Raw genomic sequence first — 15641 nt, forward strand, 5'->3', positions numbered from 1 at the left:
TGGTTTGTTCTGAAGACAGTCGGGGAAAAAAATTTGCTTAAAGGGGCTAATAATTTTGACCTTAAAATGGTTCATAAAAAAATTAAAACTGCTTTTATTCAAGCCAAAATAAAACAAATAAGACTTTACCAGAGGAAAAAATATTATCAGACATACTGTGAAAATTTCCTTGCTCTGTTAAACATCATTTGGGAAATATTTAAAAAAGAAAAACAAAAACAAATTCAAAGGGGGGCTAATAACTCTAACTTCAACTGTATATTAGGCATCTGAGGGCTAAGAAAAATTTAAATACGAAGAAAATTGCCTTTAAAGTTGTCTAAAATAAATTCTAAGCATTGTGTATGTCTAATCAAAAATTAAGCTTTGATATATTTGTGATAGGAAATTTACTAAACGTCTTCAGGGAGCAAGACTGAATATTCTAATGATTTTTGGAATTAAATAAAAATCAATCATTTGGACTTTTACTATGTGTTTTTGGCTATTGCCACAGACCCAAAATGTCTTTGTCAACTGTTTACTTTCACTTTAGATTGAGTTTTAAAGACAGATATTCAGTTGTTATGTGACATCGATACTGTAGAAAAGCCATTCTGTATCATTTCAAAAATTCAGTATCAATATATATAGAAATACTGATACATTTAACAACACTACTCTGCACTTGGTATGAAAAAAACATTATCTTGTGTCAATCGGAGACCTTTCTCAAGTGTTGGACTACATGACCTTGCACTAGATGGACATCTTTAGCCATTACAACACGTCTCACTGTTATTTCAGCACCTCAAACCACTTTTTAAAGACATCATGTCGAGCTAAAAATAGCTGAGCTTTTGACATGCAGGGCAGCATATCAATGTCATTTTTAAAACCGGAGCAGTCAGCTAAATCTGTGTGGCAGGAAAAACATATTTACATACGATCAAGAAAGAAGAAACAGAAATCAAAAATAAAAGAAGAACACGTTTGATTCATTGTTTGCTTAAATAAACATAAGCAAATTGAAAAGTCATTGACATGAATGACTGACTCTGAATCTTCAGAGGATATGTAAATATATTTAATATCATAGAAATTATGTTATATATTCATTTTAATACATTCATTTTATAATAATTATAATAAAATCAACCCAGGCACATTATGGATACGTACCCCTGAATACAATTCTGGAGATTGTGAAATATACACCAGGAGGTAGTTTTTTGCAGTTTAGCAGTCCACCGGAGGCCGCTGTGTACACTTTTTCAGATCTCAAATTTGTCATGCGAGTGCAGTTTGTGCCTGCTGTTCTCTCCCCCAGGGGCCAGAGGTGGGGGACTGACCCCACCCACCCTCTTCCCTAAACCCATCCGATAGTGTTTTCAAAAGCACAGATTGACTCAATCACCCCGTTCCTTAAACCCATCTGACAGTGTTTTCAAATGTATCGAGTGACCCGTTCACCCCCTTCCCTAAACCCAAACAATAGTGTTTTCAAAAGCGCAGACTGACCCAATCACCACCTTCCATAAACCCAATGATAGTGTTTTCAAAATCACTGACTGACCCACCCACCACGTTCCGTAAACCCAACCAATAGTGTTTTCATAAGCACTGACTGACCCGCCCACCACCTTCCGTAAACCCAATGATAGTATTTTCAAAAGCACTGACTGACCCACCCACCACGTTCCGTAAACCCTACCAATAGTGTTTTCAAAAGCACTGACTGACCCCCCACCACAGTCCGTAAACCCAACCAATAGTGTTTTCAAAAGCACTGACTCTCCCGCCCACCACCTTCCGTAAACCCAACCAATAGTGTTTTCAAAAGCACTGACTCTCCCGCCCACCACCTTCCGTAAACCCAACCAATAGTGTTTTCATAAGCACTGACTGACCCGCCCACCACCTTCCGTAAACCCAACTGACAGTATTTTCAAAAGTAATCTAGAAAAAGAAAAGCCCTAGCAGTCGCCTGATTTCTACTGCATTTTCAGATTTACCTTGTTCTTACCCTGTTATTTACTTGTTTATTTATTTTTTTGCCTTTTGTTTTTGTTTTATCTGCCCCGTCGTCTCCACTCTGCATCTCAAGTCCACTGACATATGGGGCGAGCCACTAAGCAAACTGGTAACAGCGGAAAAGCTGTCCACATGGAGGTAAGCGGTCAGCTGGTAGCATGAAAGGAAACAGAAGCCGTCGTTTGCGTCATACAATACTTCCCTGTAGCGTTCACTTTAAAAGACAAAGTGCAGCCATACGTAGCTCTGCTTATATAATTTGCACTTTTCAGAAATGTATTCAGGGGTAGGTTTTCACAATGAGCCTGTGCTGAATGAAACGTTAGATTAGATTATGCATAAATAATTTAAATAATCATATAATTGTATAAACAAGCCGCTTTTTGACATTTTATGCCAAACTAAGGACAATATTTTTAGTTTAAATTTGAAGGTAGTTTACAGAGCCCCAAAAATGTCTTACTGTAATATGTAACTATAAATTGTAAATTCAGAGCAACTGGGAATATTCAAATGGTTTCATAATGTTTAATAACAATTAATACATGTACTCAAAATTATTAGTTCTCCTGTGAAATTTTAATTCTTTTAAAAATATTTTCCTCAAACACATTCCTAAACATAATAGTTTTAAGAGCTGATTTCTAATAACTGATTTCTTTGATTACCATGATGACAGCACATCATATTTCACTAAATATATTGCATGATACTAGTATTCAGTTTAGAGTGCAATTTAAAGGTTTACCTTTAAGTCATTGGACAACATTGATTTGTTCTGCAATACTAAACTGCTTTAAATCCAGCCAAACTATAAAAAAATAAGACTTTCTCCATAAGTAGAAAAGAAATATAGCAAATACTGTTTTCCTCCTCTGTTAGATTTATATATATATATATATATATATATATATATATATATATATATATATATATTTATATATATATTTATATATATATATTTATATATATATTTATATATATACAGTTTGGTTACCAAAAAAGTATTGGTACACTTTAAAATAATGGTCTATTAGTTAATGTTAGTTAATATATTTACTAACATGAAAAAATTAATAATACATTTATAACTGTATCTTTGTTAACATTAGGTAATATTATTTAGGTTAAATACCATTAGTTCATTTAACTCTAGAAGCAGAACTTTGGATTTTAACAATGCATTAGTTAATGTTGAACTATGATTAATAAATGCCTTACAAGATTATTCATTCATTCATTCTCCTTCAGCTTAGTCTTTTAGAGGTCAACACAGCGGAATTAACTATTCCGGCATATGTTTTACTCAGCGGAATCACTTTCAGCTGCAACTCAGTTATGGGAAACACTCAAACGCCCTCATTCACACACACACTCAAACACTACAGTCAATTTTAGTTTATTCAGTTCACCTACAGCGCATGTGTTTGGACTTTGGGGGAAAACGTAGCACCCAGAGGAAACCCACGCCAACACGGGGAGAACATGCAAACTCCACACAGAAATGCCAACTGACCCAGATAGGACTCAAACCAGCGACCTTCTTGCTGTGAGGTGACGGTGCTAACCACTGAGCCACCATGCCACCCTACAAGATTATTCATATTTAGTTAATGGTAGTAAACACGTTAACTAATGGACCATTATTCAAAGGTTTTACCAAATTATTTTCGACTCTGCATGAAAAAATAAAAACCTATATAAACTTTGCAATTTTATAAACCTTTAGACCAATCTCCAGCCTGAGCAACTCACAACTTAAAAGGCAAGTTCATGCAAACAAACATGGAAACTATTCTCCCAGTGATATTGTCCAAATTAGAGGTTTTTAAGGCTCCTTCCTGTGCCGCGGCATCCATGAAACACCAATGACACGCCAGACCTCAAACATCCTAAGCCGTTCAACAGGGCCTACAGCAGTTATACAGCAAACACCTACTGCAAGCATTAGACTAATTAGCTCATTTAGCACAAGTCATCATGGTGACCTGGTAAAAAAAATGCTCATGGAGTTTCTGCTCTTTCATGTGTGTAGCTCTGGCCGTGCGCCACTTGCTGAGGTAGACTGTGCGTGTGTGTGTGTATAAGCTTTCAGAGATGCTAATCATAGCAGGAGAGACGCTCATGTGTGCGGTTTTGGTGGCACCAAACATGAGGAAATCGAGGGTCAGCACATTGCACTGGAGGCCTGCTGGACACTCATGGAGGAGCCAAACGGGTTGAGCAATTGGTTGAGGTGATGATGATTCAATGGGATATTAGAGCAATGTTTATGACACAAAGTTATTTAATTAATTTAATTTTAATTGCTCTGTTCAACTTATTGAATCTGTATTTTGAAACAGGCTGATTAGATTATTGGACAAATATTATCCAATTTATACATACATGCATGCATACATACATACATACATACATACAAATGTGTAGGTCTTCCAGTATAAAACTAAAGTATTGTGCAAAAGAAAAAAAAATAAATATAGAAAAAAAAATAAAAAAAAAAAAAATAATAATAATAATAATAATAATAATAATAATTATTATTATTATTATTATTATTAAAAAATAATACATAAATAAATACATAAATATTAAATAAAAATAACAATAAAAATTATTATATAATTATAATTTATTTATTAATTATAATTATTATATTTACAATTATAAAATAATAAATAAATAAAAAAACAACAAGAACAACAACAACAATAATAATATATTAATATTTATATGAATTATAATTATTATTATATAATTATAATTTATTCATTCATTCATTCATTCATTTTCTTTTCAGCTTAGTCCCTTTATTAATTTGGGGTCGCCATAGCGGAATGAACCGCCAACTTATCCAGCACATGTTTTACGCAGCGGATGCCCTTCCAGCCGCAACCCATCTCTGGGAAAATAATTATAATTTATATATTGATAATTATAAAAATAATAAATAAATAAATGCATAAATAAATAAATATTTAATAGTTATAATAATAATAATAATAATAATATATCAATAATAACAATAATAATATGATAATTTTAATTATATAATTATAATTTATATATTATTTATAATTTATGTATTTAGAATTTAAAAAAATTATAATATTAATAATAAATAAATAATAATGATGATGATAATAATAATAATAATAATAATTGTTATTATTATTATTATTATTATTATTATTATTATAATTTATATATTTAGAATTATAAAAATAATACATACATAAATATATAAATATTAAATAAAAATAACAATAAAAAATATTATTATATAATTATAATTTATATATTTTATTTATAAATATAATAATAAATAAATAAATAAATGAAACAACAACAACAACAACAATAATAATAACAATATTATTAATATAATACTTATAATAATAATTATTATAATTATCATTATATAATTATAATGTATACATTTATAATTATAAAAATAATAATAATAATAAATACAGAAATCAATCAATATTTAATAATAATAATAAATCAATAACAACAATATGATCATTATTATTATATAATTAAACTTGATATATTAATTATAATTTATACATTTATAATTTAAAAAATAATAATGTTATTAATAAATAATAATAATAAATAATAATAAAAAAAAAAAAAAATAATAATAATAATAGTAAAACAATAATCAATTAGCAAAAGCGTATCAACAAGATTTTAATACAAAGGATTTCTAAATGCTGTTGACTTTTTTATATTCATCATAAAAACCATGAATAAATTACATATTGTTTCATAAAAATATTAAGCAGAGTAACCGTTTTCAACACTGATAATTAAAAGAAATGTTTCTTTGCAGCAAAAAGCAAATTACAATGATCTCCTAAGGGACATGTGACACTTAAGACTGGAGTAATTATGTTGAAATTTTAGCTTTGCATCACAGAAATAAAATTACACATCTGTTCATTTAAATATCATACATATTTCACATTTTATTAAGCACATGCATTATTTTTCAAAACCAAAACCAAAATCTTACCAACCCCAAACCTTTAAACAGTAGTGTTTACTGAACTGTTTGACTCAACAGATTAAAATAAAGAGAATAAACAGCCTGACCTCACCAGAAAACGAAAGTATTTTACGTTTTGCCAGTTTAGTGGCTAATTTGTACGAATTTGTACGGGTTTAGTCATGCAAAATTGTACGATTTTAAAAAGGAGGCGTGGCACCTAACCCCACTCCTAAACCCAATGATCATTGGGGGATGAGCAAATCGTACTAAACTGTACGAATTAGCCACTAAATCAAAAAGTTACGAATTGGTGTGAGATTGTGTTGGAATAAACAATGATTTACCATCTTAGAAAATGAACATAGCATTCATGCCACAGTTTAAGAGAGATACTCACTGTTCAGTGGTAATATATGTTCAGCTACTGGATGGTGAAAGTTGAGACCCATGCGACCTACAAAGAGATGAGAAGACACCATTGAAACACATGATTTAATGCAAAACAAATATAAAACTAGACAAGAATATTTATGGCCATTTCTCCCCAAAAAAGATTAATAATAAATAATTAAAGATTCATATTCATTTTTAAATGCTTATTTATCAATTTGCTTTTTGAAATGAATTTTGCATACAGACGGCTTTAAAGATAACGGACTTGAACACTAAAATCAACAAAATTCCAACTAGTTCTACAGACTTGCATTGGCAACATGTGTTGGAATTGTGTTTCAGCTTAGGCATGTCCAGAGTTGATCTCAAACACGTACACATCTACACCTACATATTTACAGTTGAATATATATATATATATATATATATATATATATATATATATATATATATATATATATATATATATATATATATATATATATATATATATATATATATATATATATATATATATATACATACATACATACATACATACATATACACGCATATATACATACATACATACATACATACATACATACATACATACATACGTACATATATAAAAACCTGATCGGGACATCCCTAAAAATGATTATATTTCTTTAATGATGTTCGACTGACGTCAGAATATCCTTAACAGCCTGTTAGTTTACTGTGAGTGAGTCAGAGATCCAAGAAAGAGCACTAAAATGAAACCTGCCCTCCATTCAATATTCCAATTTAGTCAGAAATATGACGCACTACTGAAGAAAAGAAGTTCCAGTTCAACATCAATTATAAATAACTGCAAGTCCGACAATACAACTCAAAACCACTATTTATTAATCATTTTTCTAAAAGAGGACAGCCCCAAATGTCTCCAAAGTATTTTGTCACTTTAAGTGAGTCATAACTGCATCCCCAACGTACAAATAAACTCACACACAGCGTCTGTAGCTACACAAAGTGTTCATTTGCATGGCTGTAAAACAGCTGTTGATTTATTTTCAGAATCAGATCTCTAATGTGCCAGCATGAGCAGTTTTGGTTGCAAATGACAGCAACACTCCTGAGGGATTCCAGGGAACGCTGTTAGCAAGCCTCGACCGGCTCTTACGCAAATTCTGAACCGTCGCAAGTCACATTTGCAAACCTTTTCCCTAAAGCACATCAAGGATCTCAGCGAGGCTTTGCCCTTCAGTGGATCAACAAACAGCAGTGATGGTGAAATTTGGGCAATGTGGTGAAGTTTCGACAGGTATTTGGCCCTGTGAGATTGCAAGAACTACAGGGCAAATGTTTCCCAGCTTGCATGTGTTGTTTGGGCGAGTGCTATATATAGCATCTCTGGTGAGAACCAGCAGCTGCATCCTTCACATATTGAGTGAGAAAATAGTCTCAAATGCAAATCAAAGCAGCTCAACTATCAACAGTAGCCAAAGCAGTTAATATACTAATCAACTTTGAAATCCTTTATGCCATTCATTCATTCATCTTCTTTTCGGCTTAGTGCCTTTATTAATCAGGGGTCGCCACAGCGGAATGAACCGCCAACTTATATGTTTAACCTGAGTTCAGTCGTACGAAATTGTACGATTTTAAAAAGGAGGCATGGCACCTAACCGCATCCCTAAACTCAACCGTCACTGGGGGATGAGCAAATTGTACAAATTAAATCGCACGAATTCATACAAATTAGCCACTAAATCAAAAAGTTACGAATTGCCATGAGATTATGTTGGTTTAACCCACCGGATGCCCTTCCAGCTGCAACCCATCACTGGGAAACACTTATACACTCTCACACTACGGACATGTTTGTGTGTGCATGTAAAACAATATTATTTAAAAAACAAATTATGCAAATCAAAGCAGCTCAACTATCAACAGTCGCCAAATTAATTAATATTACTAAAAACAGATATAAGGTTGACTTCTAAATTAATGGTTCATCACTGTCAGGATTCTGCTACTTCAGTCTCGTCAATTCTTGTTTTGGTGGCCACACACTAGTCCTGTCTTGTCTTGTATGTTGAGCTCAACTTGAGCTTTCTAGGGTCGAGCACTCTTAATCTGTTTTTGTCTGTCTTTGTCTTTTGTATGAGTGCCGTCTTGGCCGCGCTCGGGTCGTGTGCTCTCCCGCTTTCCCCATGCTACATCCATGACACATCACAATTTCAACATAAACCCTCAACACTTTTCAAGAGCCCTATGATTCATTTATTTAACAGTGCAACAACAACAATAATCCTGCACTTCAGATAGTGATTTGAGTTAAATGTCACTGCTGAGTCATCTTGAATAAATAGTACAGACACACAACAAACAAACAGCCATTATTATTCAGTGCTTTTGTTCTTGTTTCCACACAACATAAACAAAGATCCTAACACTACACAGCAAGACGTTATTAACCAAAGTGATGTGTTTGATAGTTCACACAAAAATTTAAATTTCCTCATCATTTATTATGCCTCGTGGGGTTTTAAACTTGTACAAGTTTCTTTCTTTTGTTAAAGGCTGTCTTCTGTCTTTCTCATATCTGGCACCTAAACTCTGGAACAGCCTTCCTAGCACAGTTCGGGAAGCAGTCACACTCTGTCAGTTTAAAACTAGATCAAAGACACCTGTTTGCATTAGCATACACATAAAACACGAATGCTGTTGAAATCCAAATCTGCTAAACTATTGTTAGTCTGCATTATTTAGGGCAACCGGAGCTGGGAACACTTCCCTAAAGGCATTATAATTTGAAGTATCTGTGCTTACGTTAGTCTTTTTTTATTATTCCAGAGGTTTCCATAATCCTGGACCACGCTGTATCCTGAGCAGCTGCTGTGGTGGTCATGGAGGAGTGAAGAGTATGAGACTAATTTTTGTAAGACCTCAGTGACAGACGAGTCTTCGCATTGATCCTGAAGCGCCAGCCTGTACACCAGCCGGTGACCTACTTCCATCTGCAATTTCTCCACGATGGACGTCCAGCGTTCTGAAGCATCCGGCACCTAGACTGCAGCTCTGTACGAGACGTTTGGCCATGGGAGAAATGGTCATGCCAAACTGAGTCTGTTTAATCTCGAGGTTTTTAATTCTTCACTTTCGCCAATTGGTGAAGTTTTTCCCTTATTGCTGTCGCCACTGGCTTGCATGGTTTGGGACTTGCGGAGCTGCGCATCAATGGATTTGCTCTTCAGTGTTTGAACTCTCAGCAGTGAATATTAAACCACACTGAACTGAACTAAACGGACCTTCAACTCTGAAAACTGGACTGACACTGTTTCAATTCACTATAATCTTCTATGTGAAGCTGCTTTGACACAATCTACATTGTAAAAGCGCTATACAAATAAAGATGAATTGAACTGAAAAAAGACAAAAGAAGATATTTTGAAGAATGATGGTTGCTGGCACCCTTCGAATTTTAAAGTAGGAAAAACTACAAACAGTTTTAAACAAGTGAAGGGTGAGAAAATAGTGGATTGAAGAGTTTATTTTTGGTAAACTGTTCCTTTAAAATGCAGTACATCTAACCCCTATTTAAACCTGATATTAAGTTGTTTTTTTGTCAACCTAAGGCTGGTGGTATATCAAGTGTGCATGAAATATAGATACATTTTTCAAATAAACAATATCGCATGGTGACATTTTCATCCTCAAACTAAATTTCCAAATCATATAAATTCCTACTGAAATGACTTTAATTTAATAATTTTACACAGGAGTGCACAGTGGAGCAGTGGTTAGCACCGTAGCTTCACAGCAAGAAGGTCGCCGGAGTTTGGCTGGGCATGTTGGCACTTCTGTGTGGAGTTTGACTGTTCTCCCTGTGTTGGCGTGGGTTTCCATCGGGTGCTCCAGTTTCCCCCACAGTCCAAAGACATGTGCTATAGGTGAATTGAGTAAATTTAATCGACCGTGGTGTTGAGTGTGTGTGAGAATGAGAGTGTATGGATGTTTCCCAGTACTGCGTATAACATATGCCGGAACAGTTGGAGGTTCATTCAGCTGTGGTGACCCCTGATAAATAAGGGACTAAGCTGAAGGAAAATGAATGAAGGAATTTTGCACACAAAAATTTGCTAACTAGTCGTAAATATGGCCACATCTATATCCAGTGTATAGATTTAGTTCACTTTATATACTTCTACAGCAAGATAAATTTATCACACAATAATATTCATAAATAGATTATTTTCAGAGAAATTTTCATTGTCATAATTTACTCGCACTTTCTTTTGTTAAAGACAAAAGATATTTTGAAGAACGCTGATAGCCATTGACTTCAATAGTATTTGTTCTCCTATTATAGAAGTCAATAGCTACAGGTAACCAAAATCATTCAAAATATATTCTTTTGTATTCAGAAACTCATAAAAAAGTATTAAAATTTAAAATAAATGATCCTTTTTGGGTGAACTGTCCCTTTAAGTGTACGTTGTTATTTAATTCACCTAGAAATGAAACTCAGCAAATGAATTTTTGTATCAAATGCTATTTTGCATTTGTGGGGAATCTTTTTCTACGTTCTGCTGGAACATAAGACAAAAAAAGAAACATACTTCCTTCCCAGCATACATTTGAAGACATGTGGGAGAATTTGAATGAGAAATATTCATTTATTCAAATTATTCAAGCAGATAATGGCACGCACTTACAGAAACTGAAATCAAGTTTTAAACGAAGTCCTCACTGTTTATAACCTTATTATAGTAGAATAATTATAGTACTACAGTGATGTATGTAAATGTTTCTGTGACTCCGAGGCTGGTTTCACTTGTTTCAGACAGCTGGAAAAGAGTCGCTAGTGAATAAGTTCCTCTTCAGCATGTCTCTAACTGAATGCAGATGTCCTACAGACTCAACTGTGACATAATGGACAGACTGACTCTGGTTTGAACATTACACTTCTGTAAAAAATCTGCTTAAAACTAGCTTAAGATGGTAGGCGGAACGTGGTCTAAGATGGTTTATTAGGGTTGACCAGATGGACTACCAGGTGGTAATGTGTAGCCTCTGGAAGGGGGCGGGGCATGTCAGATGCTCGAGAGCATTTGATTGGTCATTATTTGATGAGAAACTGATGTGGTGATGTAAAAAAAATTATCCATTAAGGTGGAATTTACAAACTACAATCCTTACATGTTTATATTACTTTTATTCCTTTTAAACGCAAATTGTGTCACTGTTATGGAGCACACTAGCTTATAGATATCCGATAAATTAACAATATTGAAACTAAGATTTTAAAAACTTTTGAATGCTAACATGGCTCTTACCAAAACATCTCCAAAGCAAAAAAAAAACAAAATATGTACGTTAATGGTTTGAATTAATAAACACTTGTCACAACATTGTTCATTTCCGACGTATTATACTAAGATCAAGATTAAACCGTGGATTACGTCGTTATTTGGGAAACACACGCCAGAAAGGCTGCAAATATGTATTGATCATACTAAAATAAACAGGCAATAGATATTTTTTCTGATCTAATTGTAATGTGGGTTAAAAGAACTATCGGGTGCAAACATTAAACTTTGAAACACTATGAATGAATGAAAATTGCGATGCATTTTGAAAATATCAAAACTGATCGAAGAATCGATTTCTCAAACTATTTTTCACCATACACTGTAAAAATACCTAGAAATTTGCAGTTTTTCCATATTCTGCAATGAATGTTTTTATTTTTCCCTGTTTATTTATGCTTTTAAATTGCATTGTGAGACCTTGACCTTTCTTCTAACAACTTTTAACTTGAAAAGAATAAAAAATGACTTTTATGAACATTTTAAATAGTCTGAAAATATATTTTGTCTGGGTTCGCGTTGTACAGTATATTATGCTATAAAAACCTTGTTATAAACTGCCAGTAAAGTTTCTGTCATTTTACAGACTTATTTCTCTATATAATATTTCAAACTACTAAAATGTTAATAAAAGTCACTTTGTTAAACTGCAGAGTTGAATTTTCAACATCAAAAGTCGACAGAGCAGAGATCAGCGCCCCGTACCGCAATTCACAATTGTAAATATATGAAAAACTCCTGTAAATCACAAAATACAGAAACTTAACACATATTTTTTCAGTGTAGTTCTATTGCATTTACTGTTATTGCAATGACAAAAATATACAAATATACGCTGTATTATAAAAATATTCAATATACTGTACTGTGCAGCCCTACCAGCAGGTTAATGGCAGTCCAGCAGGTCAACCCCAAGTTTAGACCAACAAATGATGACCACTAACCAACACTGACTAAAACAAAAAAAGAAACAAAAGGAAACGAACAGAAAAAGAAAACAAAACACAATACAAAAGGAAACAAACAAATGAAAACCAAGAAAATGAAACCAAAACAAAACAAAAACAAGAAAACAAAAACAAAAGGAAACCAAACCAAAACAAAAAAGGAAACAAACAAAAGGAAATGAAACAAAAGGAAACCAAAACAAAAAACAAAACAAAAAAGAAAACAAAAGGAAATCAAAGCTAACAAAAACAAAACAAAAACAGAAACAAAACGGAAACAAAACAAAAAAATACAAAAAACAAAAAGGAAACAAACAAAAGGAAGTGAAACGAAAGGAAACCATAAAAAAAGAAAAGAAAACAAAATAAAACAAAGCAAAGGAAATCAAAGCAAAACAAAAACAACAAAATGTAAACAAAACAAAAAGAAACAAAAAACAAACAAAAGGAAGTGAAACAAAAGGAAACCAAAACAAAAGAAAAGAAAAACAAAACAAAACAAAAATGAAACAAAAGAAAAGGGAAACAAAACCAAAACAAAAGGAAAACAAAACAAAACACAAAAACAGATAACCTGCCAAACAGCTGCCAGGTACAGTGCGCCTTAAACTAGATTTAGCAGGATATTTCAGTCTACTTCCAGTGGAAACCTACAGCTCACAGTCAATTAAAATCACCATCAGTACTCTTTTGACAGAAGAGACACCTCAAAGACAGAGCTGAACACGTTCCCCTGACATTTCCACACAGGGGTCCATGGTTATGCAAATCCTGCATTTCCCTTTCCCGCTCGCTGTTTGATCAGCCCTGAACTCTGGAAGCAAAATGTCAGACTCTTTTCTTCTGCATGAAAGAGGGCAATTTTCTGGTCTTGTTATGACAGACACACATAAGCCTTTTCCCCCTGACACACTAACTTACAATTTGAAGACTTGACGACTAAAACACGGCTTCCTCCCAGTGTTGGGTTTTCTAGTGAGATTATTTATGACAGTTAATTTATGAATATGCATTGTTTAATACAACACATTACCTGTAAAAAATGCAAGTTGATGCTATGTGTCTAGGCATGTTGCTCTGTTGTTCCCTCCTCCCCTTTCCATTTTTATTTGCTGTCTGCTCTCCTTCTAAAATCGAGGTGTTCCGATCGGCTCACAGAGTTTTCACGAGTGGACCACTCAGAAGAGGATGGTCTCTTGTCACTGCTCTGTCCTTATGTGTGACACTTGTATATGTTCTGTTCTATGGTTCGCTTCATTATGTTGCCTTATGCATCTATTCAGAACACCCAAACTAAATCTGATTAACTCTACTAAAAGAGAAGCAAAAGTAAAGTACATCACATGACTTACATTTTACATACACATAGCTGATTTTCTGTTAGTCCATTAGGTTAGAAATGGGTGCTACCCTTTGTATGTTTTCTTCAGAGAGTGCAGTTTAGTGAGGGGTTCGTGACGCTGAAGATGTTTTTTTCCCCACTTTCAGATTTTGCTTTAGTTATTAAGAGGTGGGGAGGGATTAGTTAGCGGGTTTCATTTGTTATAGATTAATTTGCTCATTTTGCATTTATTGTACACATTTGTAAATATACTTTGGGTGATTATATATTCTTTTTTTTCTTTTTGACCTTTATTATAATTAAAGTGAACCACTTTTTGCCGTGTCCATAGTCTGTGTCGATCCATAGCAGCTAACGTCTCGGGGGAATTTAAAAAGATATTGGGTTGTCATAATTATGTTTACTCCTTTTCATCCTCCGAGCCACATGGGGTGTAACATAATTCGGGGGCTCATCCGGGATCCAGATACTTTTGTTAGCCCATATTTTCCCCTGGGAGTAGCTGCTGTGACCCGACACAAACATTGTGGAAATATTGAAGCTAGGTAAGTGTTACAAATTTGATAATCCTGTGTAGTTGGTTGCCCTTTTACAAATTTAAGTGGATTAAACATAAAACATTTAAGTTGTCCACAAAAAAAATAAGAATTGTGTTTTATTTCAACTCATTTTAATAAAGTAGTTTGAACAAGCAACAAAAGTCACTTTTTTTGAGTGTACATTGCTAAATTCAGATTAAAACAAACTTAATTCTGGTATCCTAGTATGGAAATAGCAGAATTTGTTTAGATTTCTGCTCAGAGTTCGACCAAACCTGTCTTTAGGAGCCATTAATACTGTGGAAAATCAGATTAGGATAGCATTGTCCTTGAATTTGAGCAACTATCAAATCAACATATGCACACCTTCAGCTTCACACGGCCACCCTAATGGGACGGCTTTAAGGAAAGATAAACAATGTTAAACTATTAATAGAAAAGACCCTACAGTGAAACACTGCGTGCTGAGAACTGGCAAACTGCTGTGGTGCAACAACAGTTAAAGGGACATTTCACCCAAAAATGAACACTCTGGCATCATTTACTCATGATTTTCTTTCTTCCGTGCAATACAAATGATATAATTAAGAACATGTCAGTGCTTTTGTTGTCCATACAATGAAAGTCAATGGGGTCTAAAGTTGTTTTGGCCACCTTTGACATTTATTGTATGGCCAAAAAGCAGTATGGACACTTTTTTTAAATGTCCTTTCTTAATATTATTCACAAAATAAAGAATGCATTATGTTTTGAAACAACACTGGGGTGGGTAAATTATGGAAATGTACATTTTTGGGTGGACTATTCCTTCAGTGATGAGCATGTCAAATGATTTATGATAGGATTTAATTTGATAACATTACAGTGAGTAGTTTTTATTTATAATTCATGCTAATTATAACATTTATTGAAGCATTTTCAATGCATTTTTGCAATGCAAAATTGCATATGTTACTATCATTTAATGCAACCACAATGTAGATTAATCACCATTACAGGTAACAAATGCTGTAAAAATCTCATTGCTTGTTCATGTTAGTCAATGCAATCAATAATATTACCAAATGTAAT

General features: G+C 33.4%; 1 protein-coding gene across 5 annotated transcripts in view; it reads right to left on the reverse strand.

The window, feature by feature from the left end:
• The window catches only part of cpeb3 (cytoplasmic polyadenylation element binding protein 3), a 121371-nt gene that overhangs the window by 35422 nt on the left and 70308 nt on the right, over positions 1-15641 (reverse strand). For all 5 annotated transcript variants that reach the window (XM_056471563.1, XM_056471567.1, XM_056471566.1 and 2 more), the window contains exon 4: positions 6411-6467. In XM_056471563.1, coding sequence (XP_056327538.1) covers positions 6411-6467 — 57 coding nt within the window. The remainder of the gene's footprint in view (positions 1-6410; positions 6468-15641) is intronic.

This window comes from Danio aesculapii, chromosome 13, assembly GCF_903798145.1.
Source record: "Danio aesculapii chromosome 13, fDanAes4.1, whole genome shotgun sequence".
Lineage (NCBI taxonomy): Eukaryota > Metazoa > Chordata > Actinopteri > Cypriniformes > Danionidae > Danio > Danio aesculapii.